Source organism: Hippopotamus amphibius, chromosome 1, assembly GCF_030028045.1.
Source record: "Hippopotamus amphibius kiboko isolate mHipAmp2 chromosome 1, mHipAmp2.hap2, whole genome shotgun sequence".
Taxonomy (NCBI): Eukaryota; Metazoa; Chordata; class Mammalia; order Artiodactyla; family Hippopotamidae; genus Hippopotamus; species Hippopotamus amphibius.
The window spans coordinates 67,849,010-67,875,305 of record NC_080186.1 but is presented as its reverse complement, the minus strand read 5'-3'; the positions used below and the strand labels follow the sequence as shown (position 1 = coordinate 67,875,305).

The 26,296-nt window shown below is 43.1% G+C and overlaps 1 protein-coding gene across 1 annotated transcript in view; it reads left to right on the top strand.

The window, feature by feature from the left end:
* The window catches only part of ST6GALNAC5 (ST6 N-acetylgalactosaminide alpha-2,6-sialyltransferase 5), a 165,162-nt gene that overhangs the window by 120,620 nt on the left and 18,246 nt on the right, over positions 1 to 26,296 (top strand). The window contains exon 3 of the mRNA XM_057744627.1: positions 24,920 to 25,329. Within this exon, the coding sequence (XP_057600610.1) occupies positions 24,920 to 25,329 (410 nt within the window). The remainder of the gene's footprint in view (positions 1 to 24,919; positions 25,330 to 26,296) is intronic.

Sequence of the window (26,296 nt, the reverse complement as noted above, 5' to 3'; positions counted from 1 at the left end):
CACAAGATTGGAGGATTAACTGAGCTAGACAAGGCATATCAGGTACCTGGAAGCATTCAAAAAATGGCATGATTATTGTGACTAGTCCATTATTATGCCCTACAGTCTTCTTTCTCATTCAACTACCAGAAGAAAGAGGCTGCAAACCATTCGTCAAGCAGGAAGGGAAGAAATCATGTAAATGGTCCTGGAAGCAGACCACAGACACCAGGCCACGTTGCCAACACAACAGTTTAGCAAAAAGACCCAGACCATATTCTACATGAAAACCCCTCAGATTGTGTTTCTGCTGTCAAAACAATGCAAAAAATTGAGCTGAGTATCCATATTGTTTTGACAATGAAGAAAAGTTTAATTGTGATAAATAACATAGAGCAAAGGCTTCAGCAATAGATCTGAACAGCAGACTGGGATGCTTTTTTTTAATTGATGTATAGTTGATGTACAATATTGTGTTAGTTTCAGGTGTGCAGCAAAGTGATTCAGTTATATATTTTCAGATTATTTTCCATTATAGGTTATTACAAAATATTGAATATAGTTCCCTGTGCTCTGCAGTAAGTCTTGTTGCTGATCTAGCTTACATATAGTAGTCTGTATCCATTAATCCCGTACACCTAATGTAACTCCCTTTCCCCTTTGTTAACCATAAGTTTTCTATGTCTGTGAGTCTGTTTCTGTTTTTTAAACTGTGGCATCTCCTTACGATCCACGTAATGGTGACAGGTGTGCTTTGAAGGGAACCCTAGTGTTTAATTGGTATTTTTAAAGTGCCTAGAATGTGGTTCTAAGAGGTATTTGAGGCTGTGGTGTTGTATACATGAGGCAGTTCCAAAGAATTTTCAACTTCCTTCGGACTATAGTTCTATTGTTTGGGAGAGAGGGGCCAGTGCTATTTATGCCATGTCTCTTACTAAATGTATTAGTAAAAAAAAAAAAAGCTACCCTAAGCTTGATGTAAAACCACAGAATCATTTACTAGTATTATCTCTCAGTTCTGAGGATTGGCTAGATCCAGCTATGCAGATCTCCATCAAGATCTCCCTTATGATTCATATGATTGCAGTCAGATAGGAGTCTGGAGCTGGAATCATTCAAAGCTCCCTCACATCTCTGGGGGCTGAGATGGCTTTGGACTGGGACCTCAGTAGCACCTATTGACCAGGACACCAACAAATGGTGTTCATGTTGCCTGGGCTTCCTCACAGCATGGCTGCTGGGTCCCAGGGTAAAGCATCCCAAGACAGAGAGCCAGGCAGAAGCCACACCACCCTCTCCTAGTGTGTTCCATTCATGGGAGGTAAGGCACTAAGTTCAGCCCATAGTTAGGGCAGGGGAATTAGACTGCACCTCTTGATAAGGCGAGTGTCAAAGAATTCTAGAATTCATAAAAAATAATTCATAAAAAACTTCAAATGTCTTTAAAAAAAAAAAAAAAAAAGCGGTCAAACCTTTCCTCCATCTCCTCCTTACCCACTCACGTCCTGAGGGACAACAACTTGAATGAGTCTACCAGAATCCAAGAAACCAAATTGGTTGGGGCTAGAGGATGTTGCTTTTATATTTTCCAAGATGCAGTTATCTGTGAAACCACAGTGCCACTTTCTCTTTTAGAAGCCTCTGAAATTAGCAAATGAATCTCAAGTAGGACAGGGAAGACCCCTGAGTGGTAATGACTTCATTATATTTTGGTGCTGCCAGTGTCAGACTACCAGATGTGATATGTAAGTCTCCTCGCATTCTCCTTAAGCTAAGCCATAAGCGATACCCATTGTTTGAGGAACGCATTGTTCACATGAGCCTTTGTCCTGGATAACAGCTCCTGTTCATCAATATGATACATCGCACTCTAATTTTCTACTTCTTTCTTTCTGGATATTCCTTTCTCCTCTCTGATTGCTTTTTCTTCTTAGACCATTACTCTAGTTGATAGTACCAGGTTATCACTGGATCCCATCTCCCTCTCCAATAAGCCTGTGATTGATACTAATCTTCCTCGTGGGACATGTTTTATAGGATGCACAGTGGAAACCACTCTCTAAATCTTAGCTTTATATGTGCTGACAATTTACAAGGTTGCACCTCACACTCATCTCAGGAGGCTTAAGGGGAAACTTGAGAACCGTGTAATCAGACCTCCTAATAAGAACAGAAATGCCTTTCATACACAGACCCTGTCATGCCATTCAGCAGTCTGTGCTACACCCCTGTTAGTCTTTTAAAAAAAAAATTTTTCCAGCCAACAAAATGCACATCTAGGTAAGTGTTATTTGGGACGTGGCCAGTTCCTAGAAGCCCAGCATGCATCGTTTCTCCCTTCTGAGGAGAGTGGTATTTTAATTACTCTAGTGAAAGCTTTTACTTGCTTTCAGTTCCATAAAAACAGAAAATTAAGGTGATAACAAGCACCACACTGAAGCAGAAGCCTTGCTTCATAATATAACTTCAACTTTCCTAGGAAAACTGAGCTCCTGAGAGATATATGAACACAGCATGCTTCATCTCACATATGCCTGCGTTGAAATTTTATTTTTCCAGACACAAGAAAGTTTTGATTCCTCATGTAAAGTCTGTACCCCTAAAATATGCAGGCCAGGGGAGCCAATGAAATGCAGTATTTGGTTGCAACAGTATTAGATTCAGAGTGTTCTTCAAATGAATTCTTGCATCCAGGAAAAAGAGGCTCGAGGCTTTCAAGCCACATATGCTGAGTTCATGATTCGTTAATTAGATTACATGAAAAGAAGAAGGCTCTGTCTTTTCTGTCTCTGTGTCATCACATTGTGGACCAACAAAACTAACAGTTATGAAAATTCGGCTTTTTTGATATTTTAACTTATTAGACCCAGTTACATCTATTGGGGGAAATAATACAAAAACTTAGTTCTTTTGAGTAGTTAGAGCTCACTCCCATTCTTGTTTTCACATCTGAAAGTGGCACAGTCGTCTGGATCAGCCCATTTAAAAGAGATGATATCTCAGAACCCTTCTACTTTTCTTCCATTAACATCTGTGTTCTCTCTGAATAAATATTTCCAGTCAAACTGGGTGTTATGGGCTAAAGTGTGTCCACCCCCCAAAATTTGTATGTGACAGTCTTAACCCTCAGAATATAATTCTATTTGAAGCTAGGACCTTTAAAGGGGTAATTAAGTTACAATGAGAGCTTTAGGGTGGGCTTTAATCCAGCATATCTGGTGTCCTTATAAGGAGCAGGGATTAGGACACAGACAGCACAGAATGAGAGAGCACCATGTGAAGACACAGTGAGAAGGGGGCCATCTACAAACGAAGGAGAGACCTCAGAAGAAACCAACCCTGCCAACAACTTGATCTTGGACTTCTGGCTTTCAGAACTGTGAGAGAATGAATTCTGTTGTTTAAGCCACCCAGTCTGTTATTTTGCTATGGCAGTCTTAGCACTGGGAGTTTTTCTTGCATGTAACAGAAACTCACTCTTCTGGGTAACTAACTTAAAGTACCTTGTACGTATTTCTAGGTATAGCTCTGGGCAAGGTCCAGTGCCTAGACTCACTTTCAGGGGGTCAAAAATAAACCTGGACACTAGTCAAAGAGATAAGGACGGGTTCTAATCAGTAATAGACTGATTAAAGGGAGAAATAATAGGGAAAAGAGTCCAATGTGAACTGAACCCAACTTCGATTTATACAGACGTGTCTGGGCATTTTAAAGGGAGAATGAGGGTGCAGGGAGGGGGTTAAATAAAAATAACATTGCAGCCCAGCAGAGTCAGGGAAGTGAAAAATGACAACAGCGGGAGGGGAGTTGGTCTATGTGAAACCCAGCTGGGTTTCCTAACTGGCAGTTATGGAAGTAAGGCTCCTGTCCTCCCACAGGGGCCCTGTCTTCAGGTGTGGGCTGGGACAAACAGTACATTCTTTCGGCAGCCTCGAATTTTCTGAGGCAGGCGATTCAACAGGGGGCTAGGGCCGTCCTAAGGATGCAGCCTTAGGCTGTTAGAAACCATGTCAGTGTCTGCTCAAGTCTTTGCGGGCCAAGGTTGATAGGCCTCATTGAGAAGAAGGCTCAGAGGAGCCTGGCTAGAGCTGACCAAGAAGAGCATCTTTGTCAAGGGTCATTGGAGTCCGCAGAGCTTATGTGCTGACAAATGCCCCTTCAGCCCTCACCGTACAGGCTCCACGGAGAGGCGCGGAAGGTAACCAGAGCTTTGTGCTGACGTAGCAGCATCCAGTAACAGCATCCAGGGCCGTTCTGAATTGTGGGATGACACAGGTCTAGGAGGAAGCTCCATAAAAGCAGACCTGAAATCTGGGGCAGGCTCAGAAATAATGGCAGGGCAGGAGGCAGGAGCCTTCAAAGGTAGAATTTCGGATTGGCTTTTTTTTTTTTGGTAACCACCGCACTTTATCATGCTGTGTTTACACAGCATAGGCAGAGAAGTGAGAGGCTGAGCGCGGGGTGTAGCAGAATCGGGCCAGTGCAGAAACAGCTGGAAAGGCATGAGCTACAAAGCAGGTGGAACGATTTTAAAAGGGGAGGTGATTCGAGTGCCTTAGGCAGGTATATCCTGTGCTAATGCTGGCTGCATATAGCTCACACAGGTAAAGGGGTCACTGTCACGGTGACAATTCTGAGAAAGCCCAACGAACAAGCCACAGCCCAGACCCAGCGCAGTGGAGGAAATGACAGTGTGCCCTTGGAAGTTTGGGGGCTTTGAAGATGCCAAGACCACAACAGGATTCTGACACTCAACACCAGACTGGATCAGCTCCCACCAGAAATATTCTCATAACATGGCATGCTTTTCCTTCCTAGCATTTATTAGTTTGTAATTATGTATTTGCACAATTATTTAACGTCTCTTTCCCCCACTAAACCACGTGCTCCATGAAAGCAGAAATCCATAGCTATTTTACTTTCTATCGGCTTTCCAGTATCAAACAATTGGTAAGAGTTGACACTCAGGAAATACTTGTGGAATGAATGAATGAGTTGATTCATGTTGATACCCCAAGCAGTCAGAGCCTCACTTCTAGTACAGAACCTTGTGGGATGCGTGGAAGGTCAAGGACGGGAAGCAGCATCCTTCCAAGGGTGAGAAGCCCATGCCCTTGCCAGGCCTCAGGGCTCAGATGGCAGGTGCATCACTGTGAATTGGGAGAGCATCTCGCCCCTGAAAGACCAGTGAAGATCTCAATGACTAAGTCTGTTTCTGGGGATTTCAGAAGGGACTTTGACGTGTGAGGCCCAGAAACTCTCTGCAGAGAAAAAGGGGAGCAGTGGACCTGCCTGTGGAGACTGGGCCAGGATATGATCTTTGCCTATAAAGTCCACGGTCCTTGCAGGCAGGAGGAGGCACACACAGACAGTGGTTCAGCAGCCTCCAAGCCTTGCCTAGATGGAGCCAACAGAAACTGTAACAGTCCATGGAGCATGGGATCCCCAGCTTCCCAGTGCAAGGATTCACAGAAGTTTCCTATCCTCAGACATCACCCTGCTGTGATTGCCTTTCTATGTCACCTGAATACTGGACAGGTCACCTCCCAGGCCTCTGTCCCTTCTAACTTCCTCTGTCTCCTGCCCCTGGTCCCCAGCTTTCCTTCTATGGATTCCATTTATCTTAGGCATAAACATCATAGTCATTGAAATGTGCTGAAAAAGCTCATCAATTCTGAAACCTCTCTCTCTCTGTCTCTCTCTCTTTCACTCACACACACACCCACACACACCCCTATCCCACTCCAAAGATGCTTAAATGCCTAATATTCCACTGCAATCATTCCTTTGGCTTAAGGAATTGAAGAGATTACAATTAAACCATTCTTATACCTGGACACAATTTACTTGGTGAAAATCAGCTTTCTTTGCATACCTGGAATAGTCTTGGAAAAGATGGATTATGGACTAGATGGATGGATTTTAATCAGGGAATATGGTTAAGAAAAGTCTGGAACATGGATTGCTTCTCTAGACACAGTGAGATCCTTGGGTAGCTTTACCCATTGGGTCAAATCACCCCAGGTCCCGTCCCCCATCCTGCCCCTTCCCTGACAGGCAGCCTCCTCCTTTCTGACTGCAGAGCCCCTGCCTGCCTGCCATGACCACTGGCTCAGAGGTTCCACTCCCCTCAGCAGATGATAAAATAGTAAATTGGAAATATAGGCAGGTCATCTCAATCTACTATCACAGTGCTCACTCATTTTCTTAGGGAGGCTGGCACTCGTCCAAACTAGTTTTCAGAAAAAGTATTACCCACCCTAAGATTTTCTGTTAAGAGGCAGCATTGCATAATGGGAAAGAAACTGGGCTGGAAGTTTTAGCCCAAGTTCTAGTTCCAGCGTTGACACTGATTCACTCTGTGACCTTGGGCAAGTTCCTTCACCTCCAGAGGATGCTCTTTCTTTTTTGTAAATGTCATGCTGCCTTTGACTTGTGTGCTGCCACTTTTGTGGGGACAAGGGCCCTGGGAAATATGACTAAGGAGGGACTCTTAGCAGTGGAGGGGAACTTCACATTCAGACTCTGTGAGCACTTTGGATCAGCCTCAGCTCCTCTCGTGTTAATTTCCTCCTCCTTCTCTCTAATCCTGCTGTCTCTGTATAAGGACACAGCATGGCCGATTGCATTTAAAATTGCTTTCTAGAAAGTCCACACGTGCATCCTGGCTGGGCTGCCTTTGTGTGAAACTGGGTCTGATTCATCTCAGAAGCCTAATTCCAGCCTTGGCTCTGGCTCACAGAGGTGTTCTTGAGAGGGTTTCAGAGGGCTAAACTTAGTAACTCTGCAGGGCAGGGGAAAAACAGTCCTGGCTCCCCATGCCAAGAAGCAGCAGATGTAATCCTGGGATCTCCAAAGTCATCAGAGAACTGTCAGCCACTGCACATGTTTTACCTGTTTATCCATTTACTATCTGTCTCCCCAGTTTTTATATAGCCTCCATCATGGCAGAGGTTCTATCTGGTCAGCTCACTCTTATGTCTTTAGCATGTGGAATTGTACCTGGAAAATCGTAAACTACTAAGAAGTACTAAGAAATGTATTTTGAACTAATGAATGAATGAATGGGAATGTGTTTGGTCCACGTGCTCTGCTGCCTAACACATTCTTGGAGTCTGGCTCTCGCCCCACAGGCCACCCCACGGTGATCAAGAGCAGGACAGGCAGAAGTCCCAGGCAGGGACACAGTGATCGGGCTCATCAGCTACCCAGGAACCCTTTGCTCCAGTGTGAACGTTCCCCCAGCGGATGGAAGGAGTTTGGGAACGGTGGTGCTGATGAAAAGTCCCTTCACCTCCACTCTAAAGACCGAAAACAATAGATATTAATGACATAGAAGAGAGCAAAAAGGAGCCAGCTTCTGCTGCACACTGCTTATGGGTTCCTTCCAGGTTCTATTATGCAGTTAATCCCAAAAGATCTATTACTCCCTGCCCTCTAATCACTTACAACAAAAATAAGTGCTTCCCTTTATGCTGAAGATGGATTGAAATGGGTTCAGATTCCTTTATACTTGGATGTGGGGTTTATGACCCATCTCAGGAAACCTGCACTTGGGTGAAGGTCTGCATCGGTTTCCCATTGGCCCCTTCTAATGGCTGGAAGCATGAACTTGAGATAAGTGACCATTTGTTGAGCATCTACTGTTGTGTTAGATTCTGGGCTAAGCCCTGGATAAGACAACATCCTTAAGGCATTTGTAGTCTAGCAAGGGACCCTGGCAAATAAACCACAGTTGTACTAGAGTTGGCAGTAATTTAGGTGACAGATGGAAGAGGGCTGAACTGAGGTGTTTACAGAGAAGTGAGAAGAATTGAGAGAAATTGAGGACAAAGGATAACAAGCCTTCATGATTGTCTGGTTGATGTGGAGAAGGAAAGGGAGGGGTTAAGTAGGACTCCCAGGTTTCTGGCTGGGCAGCTGGGTGGGGCTGGGGCCTTCACCGTGAGAGAAGAAGAGTAGCAGCTTTGGGGAGACAAGACAAGTTCAGCTCCAGATGTGTTAAGGGAGAGACTTCTATGTGCCATCCAAGGAGAAAAGTCCATTCGGAGGTGGAACAATTTAATACTGAATATTATTTAAAGAGTTGGGGGAGTTTCACTGCTCTCATGTCTTTAAACACTAATAGTTCTAGAGAGACATGTTCTGCATTTGAAGACTAATTTACAGTCCTGGCATCTGTCGTAAGTCAGTCTTGTTTTTTCGTTTTGTTTTATTTTGTTTTAAATTTTATTTTGGAGTATAGTTGATTTACAAATTTGTGTTAGTTTCAGGTGTACAGCAAAGTGTTTCAGTTACACATGTACATATATCTATGTTTTTCCCATATAGGTTATTACAGTAGGTCCTTATTGATTATCTATTTTATATATAGTAGTGTGTGTATGTTAATCCCAACCTCCTAATTTATCCTCCTCCCCCAACTTTTCCCCTTTGGTAACCATAAGTTTCTTTTCTATGTCTGTGTGTCAGTTTCTGTTTGATAAATAAGTTCATTTTGTATATTTTTTAGATTTCACATGTAAGTGATATCATATGATGTTTGTCTTTCTCTGACAGTAAGTCCTATTTTTGAAACAAACACCACTGAGAGCCCTGAGTGTGACTGAGAATGAGCGGGGCCAGGCCAGTGGGGAATCCCGTCTGTCAGGCTCTGTATTTACCAGTGCCTTCTTTCACTGACCCCTGCCCTGGCCCGCTGTGCTGTCAGCTCTGAAGGATATTTAGTCCTTCCAGCCTCAAATTATTTAACCCTCCTATAGCCTCTGAAGACAAACCCTGGGTAACTCAGACACCTCAGACATGTCCAGGAATTAGCACGAAAGACAAACATGTCCACCTTTGCTCAATGTGGCCAGAGCAACTCACTGTTTGCTTCAAAGCCAAAGCAAATCTCCTGGTAAAACAGGTCCCCTTGCTCAAGGGGCGGATAATTTCGCTGGAGGTCAGAAAAATGATCAAAGCTTCTTCAGAACTTCAGGATATTAAAAAAAAAAAAGCCTTGTTATTCTCTCATTAGAATTCAAACTAGAGGAAAACATCATAGAGCTCTGAGCAAATCATGGGTGAATGGAAGGATGAAACCCAGTTCCTGCCGCTTTAGAAATTCATGTGTTCATTTATTCAACTAACATGTATTAGACATCTTCTGTATTTAAGCCACCTAGTGGGCTGGGGTGGGGACACAAAGATAAAAAGTTATTCTGCTTCCCAAGGAGGTAACACATGAATGGTCAAAACTGGTGAAGAAATGATTTTCAGAGTGCGGTATGGAATACGCGCAGGGCTCGTGAATTCACTGAAGAGCAGGCTGCAGCTCCTCCATGGGTTCATGAACCTTCACAGCCCTAATGACGTAGGGTCTGTCATTACCATTATCTTATAAATGAGGAAGCTAAGGCACAGGAAAGTTGAGAAATTTGCCCAAGGTCACTAGTTAGTAAGCGATGGGAGTCAAACCCAAGCAATCAGAATTAAGGACAGCTTTGTTGATCAAGTGGCCTTAAAAGAGGACTTGAATGGTAGGTTGGTTTTCAGTGACTGGAGTCGGGGGTAGGGGGTCCAGGGAGTGTGTTCCAGGGGGCTGGGCAAAGACAAGGACAGGGCACATTTGGATAAATGAGTGATGGTCCAGTTTGGGGGAATTTAGGGTTCTTGAAATGGACCAGTAAAAAATAAGATATAAAGGATCACTTTTAGACATATAGACTTCCTTTCTGTAGGTAACAGGGAGTTATAGAAAATCTTTGAGCAGGAGTGATGTGATCAGAACTGTACTTTAGAAAGAAAACGTAGTTCCCACACTCGAGCCACTTGTTAAAATAAGTGGACGAAAAAAGAAAGTTTCCTGGATGCCTAATGCAGTAATTACAGTTGCACTGCCTGCTTCATAAACAGATCCAAAAAATGTGTCATGGCTCAAAATAACAGTTTTTTTTTTTTTCCCTCACATAAGTGAAAAAAAAAGTGAGCGTAACTAATATCTCTCATCCAAACAATGATTTCGTGGACTTGGTCTCTCCTCATTCGTTGGCTCCACCACCTTTGACACAGCGCTTCCAAGTTCACTGTGCTGTGCCTACCAAGGCAGCAGGATGGGGGGAGAAGAGTGGGGAAAGTACCTGGTCTTAATTTCTTCAATGACCTCTCTTCCCGTTCCATTGGGAGGCACGTGGCTCCCCCTAGAGGCATGGGGACGAGAAATGTAGTCCGGACTCGGCAGCCACCTCCGTCTAAGACTACACTGTGGAGGGGAAGCATGAATTTTGGTGGAAAGTCTATCACACCTGAGTGAGGAAAGAAAAGCTTATTTACCCTTCAGCAATACCCTTTCAAAGTAGTCTAGCACCTCATTTTAAAGCACGGTTGAGGAATGAGTTTTATGAGCAAATGAGGCTTAAAATAACGTAAGCACAGTCCCTTTTAGCACCAAATCGTATTTGTCTAAATTATTTTTGAAGGTTCCAAATTGATTTTATACTTTCTTACCTAAGTGAACAAAGCTTAAGTTAATTTAAGCTTTTCTTGATGACTTAGGAGCCCTGTTATGAATGTCACTTATTATAATGCAGTGTGTTGTATACTGATGGCTTTTGAGTGGTGTGGAAATGTTTGCTCCTGCACTGAATGCCTCCAGAATTCTAGGCTGTTCTGTTAAATTTCCTCTTTAACCTTTCTGATCCCCTAAGAATTTGTACAGCCACTGTATCACCTAATGTCTTCAAATACTGTTTTCCAAAGCTTTCTATGTTTTCCTCCCGTCCTTGTTATCTAACCAGTCCCTTCCCTCTATAGGCTTCTTTTTTCTCCTTTTAAGACCCTTCGATCATCTTCTCTTTGCAATCCTTCCTCTCAACTCTGTCTATCTGTCTGTCTGTGGATAGAATCTGCACACACTTGGGAGTGGGTTTGACCTTGGCACCAGCATGGGCAGGGCCTTAGAAACTATGAGCTTGAGCAATTTAACCTCAAACCTTTGTTTCCTCAAATATAAACCCAGGTGGTAATAGTGTATATACCTTGCCAGTTGACTTTGGGATTAACTGGTATAATAATGGTAATATAAGAAGTTTCGCTGTAAAAATTGGTAGCCATCGTTATTGTTCTTTTGGCACTTATAGGACCTGGCTTTTACTGGTACCCTCAATAGAAATAAAAATAACTACCAAAACTCCAGGGAGTTGAAATCCAGATATGCATGGAGGAAGAGTCAGAAGATGGAGACATTCCACAGAGTGGATGGCTGAGGCCATGAGTTAAGGTCCTGTAAGTTGCTGGGAGTTATGGATCCACTAATATGCTTGAGTATAATCTAAAGAAAGATCTAACATAAATGGATGAAGCCAAAAGAGGAGTATCAAGAAAAGGAGACTGGGTCTTCCCTGGTGGCACAGTGGTTAAGAATTCGCCTGCCAATGCAGGGGACATGGGTTCGAGCCCTGGTCCTGGATCCCACATGGAGCAGACCAACTAAGCCCACGAGCCACAACTACTGAGCCTACACTCCTAGAGTCCGTGCTCTGCAACAAGAGAAGCTACTGCAATGAGAAGCCTGCACACCACAACGAAAAGTAACCCCTGCTCGCTGCAACTAGAGAAAGCCCGCGTTCAGCAACAAAGACCCAATGCAGCCAAAATAAATAAAATAAAAATAAGTAAAAATTTTAAAAAAATTTTTTAAATCAAGTAAAAAAAAGAAAAGAAGACCAGATAAAAATTTCCCCTATTTCTTTTAAAAAGCATCCCCCTGTAAAAGAAACCTTTCTTAACCTTGAAACTCTCATGCTATCAAGCCTATCCACCTTCACCAACCCCCAGGCTTCTTGAAGGAGCTGGGACACTGTTGTCTCTTCTTGCCAGGAATCAGCTTCCTTGTCTTTAGGACTCCTCTCTGAGTCTGAGGATCACCAGAGGACTGAAGACAGTTGCGTACTGGGCAGCCTGCCCAAGAGGTCCCGTTACACAGACAGTACGTACTTAATAACCATGTGGTGAGCAAATGAAATGGGAAAAGAAGAAAAGATGATTTTTCACTAATACAAAGTAAGTCATTCAGCTCAGAAGATGCATCATATTTAGCAAATTAAAGCAGGGGGCCAAGTACCTCCCCAGGGTGTACATCATGTATAATGTCCATCAGTGGCCAGCAAAAGAGGAGACTATGCCTGCATTGGCAATCCTGTTTCTAGCCTTGTGCTTTAGTTATTTAACTAATGGCTGCTTTGCTGGCAGCTCCTCATGACAGTGTTACTGAGCTTGGCAAAGTGAAAAATCATGATATTGTTTACTCATGGGTTCCCACCTGGGGTGCTGAGTTATCTAGGCTGCTGATGGCCATTCTTGCATTCTCAGAACTGCTAAAGTAGGCAGTTCAATAAACAAACCATCAGCCCAAGAACCAGAGTATCAACACCAACCCAATCAGGTTATTAGCTGCCTGGCACTAGTCAATATACAGAACCCCCAATAATGACTCATTCTGGAAAATGAGAATTTGCACCAAATTCAATAACGTATTTTGGGTGAATTTGTCCCTTGGCTTACACTTGGGCTTACCAAATGGAAATGAAAACCCAAACAGAAAGCCTGAGAGAGGCTATGGTTCTGGAATGGTCCTCTTAGATGCATGAGCTAGTTTGGTTACTTGTGCAGTAACTTTTGTTCTTCCAGCAAAGTATTTGCAGAAAATACTTAATAAGCACCTACTGTATGTTAGGTCCTGGGGATATTTTGGTGACCTAAACTCAACACAGATATGGACTCAATTCTTAAGAACCTTGCCATTTTGCGGGGAAGAGAGAGACTGAATCAATGATCGCAGATATGGGGAGAATTATAACAGAAGAAACAGGATCCTAAGCTAATCTTGGAGTTTAGGGAAGGTTTCAAGGAAGTTGTACTTTGAAAGAGAGATAAAGAAATTACAGAAGCCAGAGATGGGGAGAAGACATAGGGGAGGGATACTTTGAATGTGATTATTATCTCATAAAATAACTCTGCCAGGTAGGTTATTTGTTCTGGTTTACAACTAAAGAAAATCAGGTTCCAGGGAAAGCACTTGCAAAGGCCCTGAGGAAAAGTCTTATGACTATGGCTGCTTGGAGCTACAAGGAGCTACAGAATCAAAGTCACTGTGACTAGAATGTAGACAGCCATGAGAGGGTTGGGCGGGAATACAGTAGGACCTGGCAAGGTCCTGGTGAGCCACTGGAAGGATCTCATCCTCAAAGCAGTGGAGGTCATATAGGGATACTAAGCAAAAGCAGGCCCTAATTAGATGTGCATTTCAGAAAGGCCACTCTGCCTGGTGTGGAGAATAGACGCGAGGGAGGACTGGCTAAGAAGCATGGCAGTGGCTGGACAAAGACAGTGGGTTGAACCAGGGTGGGGTTAAGGGGAAGCCATGTACAGGTGGATAGAAATGATCAAATTCAACAGAGGTGAAGGAGGTTGAGTTTGCAGGCTCAGGGAGTGACTGGACATGCGGGGAGAGGATGTAGCAGGTTGTTCAGGAAGGCTCTTTTTATCTGTAATGATTAAGCCATGATAGTAATAGTAGTTATTCCTTACTTAGTGTCTACTATGGCCATTTCACAGAAGAGAAAACTGAGACAGAGTAGGGAAGTACCTACTCATAAATGACTGAACTGGGATTCGAACCCAAATCTGACTCAAGACAGTGCTCTGTCTACTCTAATGCTATAAATTTAATGTTTTCAATTCAATTTTTTCTCATTTGGTCAACTGAAATCTTAGCTTTTTTCCCTCCATTTAACTCAGCTATATGTGGAACTCCCAAGTTCTCATCATTCTCTTGCTTTTGACCATCAATTATCAGTGTTCTTCCCAGACTTGGGCCATGCTGTATTTATCTTAGGGCCCTTTCAAGTGTAGCAGAGTCCAAAGAAGCCAGTTCTGTGGAATCAGGCTTGTCTGGCAGCATTAAATATTACCTTCCTCTAATGAAAATGGAGCTTTTTGTTTGTTTTAATGAACACAGGGGGCCTTTATATCCAATCTCATGCTAGAGGAAGTAATTGCATATGAGTGACCTTTGAAGGAAATCACATCAGGGAGTTATTTGAAAGGCTATGAGGTGAGCCAGGGTGTAACATCAACCATTGTACCAGCATCTCCGAGAAGAAATGGGCTCTAGAAACAGGCCTGTCTCACTGACAACTCATCCACGCCCCTTTTGGACAGAGAAAAATCATCTACTGCTTGCTGAAAAAGTAAGGTAGTGAGGTATTAGGAGATTTCTTTATCTCTTGAGCACCTGCCGTATGCCACGCATGCATCATGATCTCTACCCTCATGGCACTCATGTTTTAGTGGCGGGGACAGACAGGAAAGAAATAAAAAATGTAAATCATTAGAGATTGTGGAAAGTGCCATGAAGAAAATAAACAGGATCATGACAGGCGATTAATTTGTGCAACTTTCCTATCTGATAAAATAAGAGCAATGGTAGAACCTGCCTCTCAAAGCCGGTTCAGGATTAAGTTGGATGATGCATGTATTATGCTTAGAACAGTGCCTGGCATATTAGTTGAACATTTTGTCAGTGTTATTAGTGGTTAATATCTTTATTGTATAATAAATGAGGGAGGCCACCTCCAATTAGGGCAATCAGGGAGGGCCTCCTGGTGGAGATGGCTTTCAATCTGATACATGAGCGATGAGAAGGGGCCACGCACGTAAATAACAGGGGAAGCAAAGGCTAGAGACAAAGGAAGGAATGTCTGATCTCTCCCAGAAGCAGAAAGGAGATCAGTGGTCAGTGGGGCTGGAGAATGAAGCCATGAGTTGAGGGCCATGAGGTAGGCACGACTTCAGCCAGGTAAAGAATTTGGATTTTATTTTTCTAGCAAGGTAGGACAGTGGGTGTTCTGTGCTCTAAAATCTCCCCCTGGCAGCTGTGCAGAGAGTGAACTGTAAGGGTGGAAGCTGCAGGATGGAGCCTTGCTGACTGGGGCACTGTCAGGAGGCTGGAAGGCAGAGAGTAAGACCTTGTGGGGGGCAGTCTACTGGTTTCCCTGAGCTGCCAAAACAAATTCCCATAAACCGGATGTCTTAAAACCACAGAAACTTATTCTCTCACAGTTGTGAAGGCCAGAAGTCTGAAATCAAGGTTTTGGCAGGGTCCTGCTGCCTCTCAAAGCTCTAAGCATCCTTGCTAGCATCTTCCAGCTTCTGGTGCTTGCTGGCAGTGCTCAGTGTTCTTGGCCATAGATGAATCACTGCAGTCTCTGCCTTGTCAGCGTGTAGCGTTCTGCCTGTGTGTCTCTGTGTCCCTGATCTCTTCTTATAAGGGCACCAGTGACTGGACCCACCCTCATCTAATACAACCTCATCTTGATTTGCATCTTAAGTACATCTGCAAAAACCCTTTCTCCAGATAAGGTCACATTCACAGATACTGGGGTTTAAGAGTAACATATGTTTTCTGGGGGACACAGTTTAACCCACAATAGGAGGGTCCTGACTGGCCACGCCACTGAGAGGCTGTGCTGGAGAGAAGCCCCAGTGGACTAACTTCTGCGGCAAGAGTAGCCCCCAGCCATACACAAGCATCAGCAACTTCCCTGTAGTAGGGGGTTTGGATGCCTTCTAGCTATTCCTGGTGGCAAATTCCAAATGAGCAGGCAGGTGGTGCAGAGGCAGGCAGGCTTGCTGAGGGCATGTCAAATAAGGGATGTTCCTTCTTATTCATCTGTCTCCACCATACCACTTCCATTTGTAGGTTCCATATTAAGTAAACTTAATTCACAATTCCTTTTCAGTGAGTCCTCAGTGACCTTGAGCAATCTATGGAAACAGGTGAATTTTCTTAGATTTGTAGAGTGAGGAGACCTGGGGTTCATCCCAGGTGCTGTCCTTAGTGTGTGATCTTGAGCAAATCGCATACCCTCCTAAGTTTCAGCTTCTTCCTCTATAAAATAAAGGTACTGTCCTGGTCCAGGGTCCATCAGAATCACCTGTGTTGCTAAAACACAGATTGTTGCACTCCATCTCAGAGCATCTGATTCAGTAGGTCCAGAGTGGGGCCTGCGAATCTGCATTTCTAGAAAACTTCTAGACTTTGTTGTTGCTGCTGGTTGAGGAAACAACCAGAGAATTACTGGGCTAGATAATCTCTGAGGTTTCTGCCAGTGATTCTATTACATAATTCTGTGAAACTCATTTCAATATAATATGAATAGGTAAAGTAAAATTTCTAACTATAATTATCAAAATCTGGCTTTCTTTTCTTTCCCAGTTTTATTGAGGTATAATGGACAAATGAAATTGTATATATTTAAAGTATATAATGTGATGATTATACATTATGAAGTGATTATCACATCAAATTAATTAACACATCTATCACCTCACATTACCTTTTGTGTGTGTTGGTGTGTGTGATGAGAACACTTAAGATCTACTCTCAGCAAATTTCAAGTATACAATATCGTTATTATTAACTATAGCCACCATGCTGTACATTAGATCCCCAGAACTTAAATAAATAAATAAATAAATAAACAAAAGTTTGTACCCTTTGACCAGCATCTTCCCATTTCTCCCAGCCCCTGGCAACCTCTATTATAATCTCTTTCCCTATGGGTTCAACTTTTTCTTGTTTTTAGATTCCAAATATGTGAGATCATCTAGTATTTGTCTTTTTCTGATTTAATTTACTTAACATAATGTCCTCCAGGATCATCCACATTGTTGTAAATGGCAGAATTTCTTTCTTTTATGGCTGAATACTACTCCATTGTGGGTGGAATAGTATTCTTTATTTATCATTTTTCTTTATCCATTCATCCATTAATAGACACTTATAGTGTTTCCATACCTAGCCTACTGTGAGTAATGTGGCAGTGAACATTAAAGTGTAGCTCTCTCTCCAAAATACTGATTTTGTTTCCTTCATATGTATATTCCGAAGTGGGATTGCTGTATCAAATGCAGCTGTATTTTTACAAAATCTGGTTTAAATATAAACATATGTCCCAGCCACTGCTTACCTTATTTTTTCACTTGGATGTACCTCTCCTGACTTAAAGGTGTTGATTAAAAGGCCCCTCTTTCTCTCTATTCTCCATACACATAGACCGTGCACCCTCCTCTGGGTTGTGGGTCCTGCACATACAAGACTCTTGCAGAAGTCAACAGAATGTTCACTTAGAGTTCAGTAGAGTTCAATTGAATCACCTACCTGTGGTGGAACTTATTTGGGGGTAGAGTTGGGGTCAATAGATGGAATTAGAAACCTGAAAACTAATGGCATAGATAAGACCATGAAAAGATGTTCAACGTCATTAGTCATTAGGAAAATGCAAATCAAGAACACAATGGAAATTCCAATAGCATTTTACACAGAAATAGAACAATTCTAAGATTTGCATGGAACCACAAAAGACTCCAAATAAGCAAAGCAATCTTGAGAAAGAAGAACAAAGTGGAGGCATCACACTCCTTGATTTCAAACTATATTACAAAGCTATAGTGATCAAATAGTATGGTATTAGCATAAAAAAGAGACACACAGATCAATGAAACAGACTAGACAGCCCAGAAATAAACCCATGCATTTATGGTCAATTAATTTACAACAAAGGAACTAAGAATATACAATGGGGAAAGGACAGTCTCCTCAATAAATGGTGTTGGGAAAACTCAGCAGCCATATTCAAAAGAAAGAAACTGAACAACTCTCTTCACCATATATAAAAATTAACTCAAAATGGATTAAAGACTTGAATATAAAATCTGAAAGCATAAAACTCCTAGAAGAAAACATAGGTGGTAAGCCACTTGTCATAGGTCTTGGTGATCATTTTTTTTTAATCTGACACCAAAAGCAAAGCAACAAAAGCAAAAATAGACAAGTGGGACTCCATCAAACCAAAAAGTTTCTGCACAGCAAAGGCAGCCATGAACAAAATGAAAAGGCAACCTACTGAATGGGAGAAAATATTGCAAATCATATATCTGAAAGGGGTTAATATCCAGAATATATAAAGAACTCATACAGCTCAATAGCAAAAAACAAACAAACAATCCAGTTTAAAAATGGGCAGAGGTCATTATTCTGTACACCTTAAATTTATACAGTGCTATATGTCAATTACATCTCAATAAAACTGGAAGAAAAATTGTCAGAGTATCTGAATAGACATTTTTCTAGAGAAGACATACAGATGGCCAACAGGTACATGGAAAGGTTCTCAACATCACTGATCATTAGGGAAATGCAAATCAAAAAAACAATGAGATAACACCTTACAGATAATTCCTTACAGAATGGCTGTTACCAATAAGATAAGAAATAACAAATGTTGGTAAGAAGGTGCATTTTTTCAGGATGAGAGGAATGCTCTTACATTAGATCATGGTAACGGTCACACAACTCTGTAAATGTTCTTAAAATCATTGAATTTACATTTAAAATGAGTGAATTCTATGGTATGTAAATTTTATATCAATAAAGTTGTCAAAAGACATTTAAAAAATAGAATGCAATTCCATTAAAAATAACGAAAAACTAATGGGATTTCCTGGGCCTCTCTTTGAAGGTCACCTAGTGCTGAAAGTGGTTATGATATATGCAAAAGAATTCAAATAGTGCACTTTAGAAAATATCAACCTACTCACCCAGACAAAAAAATATCAGGGACTAGTTACTAGTAGAATGGTGACACTTAAATACAGTTAGCACATTTCTTTCAAACTCTTGATGTGCCAGGCACTGTGGTAAGAGCTACATGCTTTATCCTTCAGTTATTAATTCAAAAGTATTTGTTGAACTTTTTCTTTATGCTCAGCACTGTTCTTGGTGCTGAAGACACAGTGTGAATAAGACAAAAGCCCGCCTTTCTTTCTTTCTCTTTTTCCTTTTTTTTTTTTTTAATGCTACCTTGGGTCTTTGCTGCTGCACAGGCTTTCTCTAGTCACGGCGAGTAGGGGGCTACTCTTCATTGCAGTGCGCAGGCCTCTCATTGCAGTGGCTTCTTTTGTTGTGGAGCACTGGCTCTAGGTGCACATGCTTAAGTAGTTGCAGCTTGTAGCCTTCAGTAGCTATGGTACACGGGCTTAGTTGCTCCATGGCATGTGGGATCTTCCTGGACCAGAGATCAAACCCTAGTCCCATGCATTAGCTGGCAGATTCTTAACAACTGCACCACCAGGGAAGTCCCAGTCCCACCTTTCTTGAGCTTACATTCTAGTAAGTGAGAAAGACATAAACATGTAAACACACAAGTCATAATTAAGATTATTTTAGGTAGCGATGCATGAATTTAAAAATAAGCCTGGATAATGGAGAGAGTGACAGAAGATGGCAAAGGAGGGCAGTGGAAATTCAGGAGTCAGCGAAGGTCTCCCTGGGAAGGTGGTTTGAGGTGACACCTGAAGAATGTGAAGGTGTCATCATGCAAAGATCAGGAGAAAAGTGTCCTGGGTGGGGAAATAGCTAGTATAAATCACATCAGACAGCAGAAAATGGTGAGATGGCAGTGTAATTAACAGAAAGAAGAAAAAAGTAGAGGCATCACACTCTCTGATTTCAAACTATATTACAAAGCTATAGTAATCAAACAGTATGGTATTGGCATCATCTTGTACAGAACTCTTTGTTAACTGCATATTAAAGGTTGTCCCAGGAGCTTTGTGGAGACAGGAATATAGAGGAGGGAGAGAATGAGGGAAGTTAAAGGGTTCAGAGTTTGCAGCAGGAGCTAAAGAGAGATGATGGTGGCTTTGATGAAGAGGGTGGCAGCAGGGACGGTGAGAAGAACTAGGATTAGGGACATCTGCAGGAGGACAGATCCAATAGGACTGGATGCATTGTGGGGGGTGTAGAAAGAGATGTCAAGAATGATTCTTGAATTTTGTCTTGAGCAATTGTGTGGAAGGCACATCATTAATTGAAAAGGCAAAGCTTCTCTTTGAGATTGACTTTATTCAGATCACAGATGAAGAAACTGGTGCTCAGAGAAGCTAAGCCACCTGGCCCCAAATTATCCACCTAAGGAGTGGATGGAAGAAGCAGGTTCAAAGCCAGTGGTTCCAAAGGCCATACTTTAAACATTGCTCAGTGCTACCTCCTACCCAAGGAATTCCTTCATCCTTAGCCAGCCAGTGGATGGAAATCATGGAAAGCGGTATTTGTGGAGAGAGGAGGACTTCTTGGCTGATGGGTGGGCTTGTCATTGAACAAGAGGGAGAGGAGCAACTTGGAAGAGTAACATTTTCCCAGAGAATCATATTAAATAACCAGTGTCAGGCTAAACGGAGACTGACAGGTAATAAAAGCCCAGTAATTACAGGAAAACATCAGACTGGAAAGTACAGAGATTCTTGAAACACCTGAAGCCATTTAATATATCTTATGTTTGCTCCAGACCAACAGCCAGCTCCCAGAGCAAGACTGGTCTCATTAACAAACTAATGGACATTATGTTCTGAGTGCCTTTCTCTCTGCCAAATAAATCAGAATTTTTAAAAGTGAAGCCTGAGATTGCCGTGCTGCAAATGTTTGCAAGGACATCACTGAGTGTTTTAGGTGTCAAGTTTAATTTGACTTGGCCCGGTCTGTTCTTTTAAGAAAGGCTCAGGAGGCATCATCTGGGTCACAGGGAGAATTCCTTCTGCTCTTGCTCTTCAGGCTGTGACAGAAATCAAACCCTGATTCCCTGAGCGTGCTTTCTCAAGCAGGAATTGCTCCTGTCACTGTGGCCCAAAGGAGTAAGTTGTGATGAAAGTTGTCATTCACCCCTATTCCCTGATTGTGGGGGGTTTTCCCCCAAGGAATGGGGGGTGAGAGATTCATTCACACCTTCTAAAATATTCTAAGACATTCATGAGTCCGCAGTAAGTTGCAGCCACTGTCCTAGGAACTGGGATGATGACAAATCTTTACATGTTATCAAAAAGCAAAAGTGACAGCAAAAATAAAATGGTAAGCACTATGTGTGCCCACGTGTGTGTGTGTGTGTGTGTGTGTGTGAGTACACTCCCTCTAGAGAGCCAGCCTGCCTGCCCCCACATGCTCCTGTGCACTGCGCTCCTGGGGCCTGAGCTGCCATTCTGAGCATCAGTGGCCTGGAGAAGGGGCAACTCCTCCGTGCCTTGTAGATTTTCCTCAGCATTTTTCACCGCACAACAGCTCTAATGACCTTGGCATCAAGCTCTTACTGGGGATTAATAACCGGCTGGGTTTAATGGCCCTTACTGTGTCCTGGGCCATTTTCCCAGTCAGCTATTAATTCCAAGCAGTGCCCTGGGCTCTGGCCATTGTGGCTCCCTGGGCTGAGTGGCTGCCCTGAGGCAAATGGCCCAGCCTCCTTCTCTGCAGACAGAGCTTCCCTGCTTGCCCCTGCTTCTCTCCATGGCGATAGTACTAGGGCTGCAGGCAAATTGTTGATTAGGGCATCACATTATGTCCTCTTCTTATGTATGGAGGTTTTCTCAGAGGACTGAGAAGCCTGCAGGTTGAGTTTCCTTCATTCACTTATCAACCCACCCATCTCTTCAGTAGTAATTGTGTTTTTTATGGGTCAGGAAGCAAGAGAAATTATCAAGGTTGGAGTGACCTAATACAGGTGCCCATGTTTCCTACCGAAGGTGGAACCCCCCACCAAATGAGACTTTAAGGAAAATATCCCCAAGAATCAGCGAGGCTGAATACTGCAAGAAGGAATTTATATAGAAGGCATAGGTAGGCACTGAGTTCCCTGGGAGCCACCTCCCCTCTTGTGATCTCGGTGGAGTTTTATCTCCCAGGCCCACTAGCAGAGCCCCAAGTTCACCTTCCCATGCTCCGCTGAGTGATTCATCAACCCGGCATCTGAGTGCCTAAGGGGAGAACGTGTCAATACTGCGTCAGGAATCTTAACTCACCAAGGCATGAATATTTCCACCCATATCACGAAGACACTCCGGATGATAATGGTACTGTGACGTGGAGGAGCATGGCTGTCTCAGAGGACTGTAACATCCCAAGAACCTGGGTCCCACACTTTGTATAGTCATTCTGCCTCCCAAGATATCTTAGTCCCTCTGAATGCAGGAAAGAGTCTTCATTTCCACCTTTGGAAGTGATTCAGCCTTTGGTACTTGCTCTTCTCAACTTGCAGAAAGTGTAATATTATGTTTAGAACAGCTATTGTCATTTTATTGGCACCACATACTGAAAGGCACTTAAGGCATAATTCAAACTTCGATCTTTTTTGCATTGTTTGGTGCATCTGTACAATTCAAAGAGAGGATGCTGGTGCCCAAGGTAATCAATACCTCAGAGCTAAGGCACGTGGACAGGACTCGTGAGGGAGGGCTTGCTGGGACTGGGTGGACCCCAGTGTGTGCTGGTGGTCCGCAGTAATCACAGAAGGTCCACATGGCACAGTCAGGAATCTTGGCCTTCCCTGAAAGGGTCTTCATCTGGCCTCACAGGGGCATAGGAAGACAGAGAGAGGGAGAGGGAGAGAGGCGTTGGAATTTTCAGAGGTGTTAACAAGTTTCAGCTGTCAAGCAGGCTATGCTCTGAGAATCACAACAGAATAATTATGGAGGAAAGAGATGCTGGGAACTTTCTTTAGAATTTTTTCCCCAGTAAAAATGAGCACAATGTCTTGAAATTGTAAATCAAACTGGAAAATTCAGGATAACAGTTCTAGGTGAGTCTGATGAGAAAAAGCTGGTTCCAATGGCCTTAGGGTCCAGTGGAGTGAAATCTTACAAAGTGACCTCATTAAGCAAATGGACTAAGTTACACAGTATCTCAGGGGTGTATTAAGTGCTCAATAAGTGTCTTTCAAACGAATGAACGAATGAATGTCACCTGGCCACAAGTGCCTAGTTGGCCCTCTCTTTGTTTTACAGGTGAGAAAGTTAAGTACCCGATTTGTGATAAAGTCTGCTTTAGACCCTGGGTCTCCTGACCCTAATCATCATTTAGTAACATGCTATTTGCAGAGGCCCCTGTCATCTTTGTAGGAATGTTTCAAGTGGGCTTCTACATGAGTAGAGATTTCCCAGGATGTGGGACTTGGATGCTAAAACCCAAACAGTCCCTGACAAACTGGCTTCCTTTTCTACCTCTCAATATTCTCATGAGTAAAATAGGGGTGATGATATAATGTCTTTCTTGTAGGGTTATTTGAAGAATTAATGCAATTATATAAAAAGCTCAGAATAGTGCCTGGCACATAGAGAACACCCAGAAACATTAACTACGTTGACCGCTCTTTCCTGTGTGCCCCCAGCCCTGCTGTGCTCTAAGCAGCTCCCTTTACTAACACCGCGGCACAGCCCCACATTGTGCCCTCTTTTATTGCACATCTTTACTGACCCACTGCCCCCCACTAAAGTACAAACTTTGAGGGGTTCTGATTTTCCATTCCATCTGCATTCTTACTGCCCAGCACAGCTTATGTCACCTAAGAGTAACTGAAAGTCAAATGAATGATGAGAATTTGCCGTGATAGAATTGCCATTTCATAAGCACATGTGTCAATTAATAACCCGAATGATCAGTCCATGCTGATCTGGTGCGTACCTACGATGCACTGCACTCTGCCTGATAATCCCCACAGCAGCTGTCCCTTAATGAATGACACTGTGCCAGGTCCTGTGGTAAGGACTGGGTTCAACCCTATGCAGTTGCAACTTCTGCAGGTCAAATATTGGTAATTTCAAGTGGCTCAGTCTACCACTGTGTGCATTAATTATCCTCGGTTAAAAATGAGAAAACTGAGGCTTGCCAAGGTCCCATAGCTAACAGATGGGGTAGACAAGGCTGGACCATCCACTGTGGGTACCCTTGGCCACGCTGCAGTGAGGGAAGGTGGCCGCCCTCGGGTGCTCTCTGTCTGGTTCTGAAGACAGATCTATGGCTTAGGAAACTCCAAGAGTAAACACAAGACTGTATATATGCAGCACTAAATTTGATCCAATCTTCTGAGACTGTGCAGGGGGCCAGTGTGTCCAGTTCACAGTTAACAGGGAGGAAGGGCAGAGGCTCTGGGGAAAATCTAACAGTGCACTTGCTGGCCTTGGCCTCAGGCCCTAGATTATATTATCTTCAAACAACAACTGAAAGATATTTCTCATTAAACATAAACAATGAAATGTTTAATTTGTAAGAATGTAGGTATTCAGAAAGCACATCATTGGTTCAAGATGTTGAAATGAGAACTGTCATGGCACCATCCCTGGTGGGCACCACAGGGCCAGGGCCTCCTCAGGGCATGTGTGCACTGGATGAGCTTGAGGCTTTCTTGACATTTCTGAAGATGGACCAGCTCAGTATTTCTCCCTTTCCCCTTAAAATGGGAGAAACTATCTTAATTGTCATTTCAAAATTATGGCTTCTGAGAGGTTACAATCTGCATGTCTTTTCTCATGTGATTCTTAGACAATGTCTATTTAGGATAAATACATGTGTACAGCATCCAAGAACACTGATACATGCTTAACTTCCAATAAGGTGAGTTAAGAGCATTAAAACTAGTGTCACAGCAAATTGTAGTAAGTCTTTTCTTCAACTTGGAGGCAACTTTGGAGTCAGAAAGACCTGAGTTTGAAAGCATGACTTCATTACCTGCTAGTTATGCATCTTTGGGCAAATTTTTTTACATCTCTGAGCCTGGGTATCTTCATCTGTACAATGGTGGTAACAGCAACCTTGCTGGTTGATTGATATGACGATTTGATCTTTTAATATCGGTAAAGCCCAGAGCCCAATGTTCGATGGGTCAATGCTAGCTCTCTTTCCCTGTTGTCCAACACTCCTGGTCAGCAGTTTGGAAGAGAATGTGTGGGTTGACCAGGTAATAGCAGAAGGGATATTTTCTGGGAGGAGAGAGATGATGAGTAGCCCTCACAGGCAGGGAAGTGACCTGCTGGTGCCAAATGAGTGTTGCCGCTGATGGGGTCCTTCCCTTCTTTCCAGCCCCTGATAATGCACTGCAGGGACTGTGCCCTGGTGACGAGCTCAGGACACCTGCTGCGCAGCCGGCAAGGCCCCCAGATTGACCAGACCGAGTGCGTCATCCGCATGAACGACGCCCCCACGCGCGGCTACGGGCACGACGTGGGCAATCGCACCAGCCTGAGGGTCATCGCGCACTCCAGCATCCAGCGGATCTTGCGCAGCCGCCACGACCTGCTCAACGTCAGCCAGGGCACCGTGTTCATCTTCTGGGGCCCCAGCAGCTACATGCGGCGCGACGGCAAGGGCCGGGTCTACAACAACCTGCAGCTCCTGAGCCAGGTGCTGCCGCGGCTGAAGGCCTTCATGATCACGCGCCACAAGATGCTGCAGTTCGATGAGCTCTTCAAGCGCGAGACAGGCAAGGACAGGTACGGAGGCGCGGGCAGGGCGTGGCGGGGACCGAGGGGGGAGCGAGGAAGTGTCCTTCCCTGCCGGCTGAGTCCCCAAGAGCAAAGCTTTTCTAAAATGCTTATGCCAGATACGCTTATCTCCTTGAGCTTCTTTTTCTTTAATTTTTTACCATTTTTACAATTGAAGTATAGGTAATTTACAGTGTTGTGTTTCAGGTGTATAGAAAAGTGATTCAGTTATATGTACACATCATATTTATATATATTATATATATACCTACGTATAATACATATTCTTTTTCAGATTCTTTTCTACTATAGGTTATTACAAGATATTTAATATAGATCCCTATGCTATACAGTCGGTCCTTGTTTATCTATTTTATATATAGTAGTAGGTAATTCCAATTTCCTAATTTATCTCTTTCCCCCACTCTCCTCTTTGGTAACTATATGCTTGTTTTCTGAGTCTGTGAGTCTGTTTCTGTTTTGTATATAAGTTCATTCATATCATTTTCTTAGTCCACATATAAGTGATATCATATGGTATTTGTCTTCCTCTGACTTACTTCACTTACTATGATAATCTCTAGGTCTGTCCATGTTGCTACAAATGGCATTGTTTCATTCTTTCTAAAAGCTTTTGCTAAGGGCTTTTTGTTGTGGCCTCACTGGGCATTCTGTGGATAGAGTTCATCTGTAGGGTCCTCCTGGAGACTGGACTGCTCAAGTTGAATTTATAGGGCAAAGTGAAAGGAAGCACTGGGACATTTATATGGATAATTCAGGGCCAAATCCCTACTTTGGAGGAAGAGGCGACACTGCTGCTGGCTTACACTGATAGTAAGTGCAAGACAATAGGTTTATTGCATTGTATTTTACTTGTGTGAACCCTACCCAAAAAGAAGTGTATAGGGTTATTTTTCTCTTTCAAAGGCAAATATTTATTCAGTCAACAGATATTTACTGAGTACCTACTATGTTA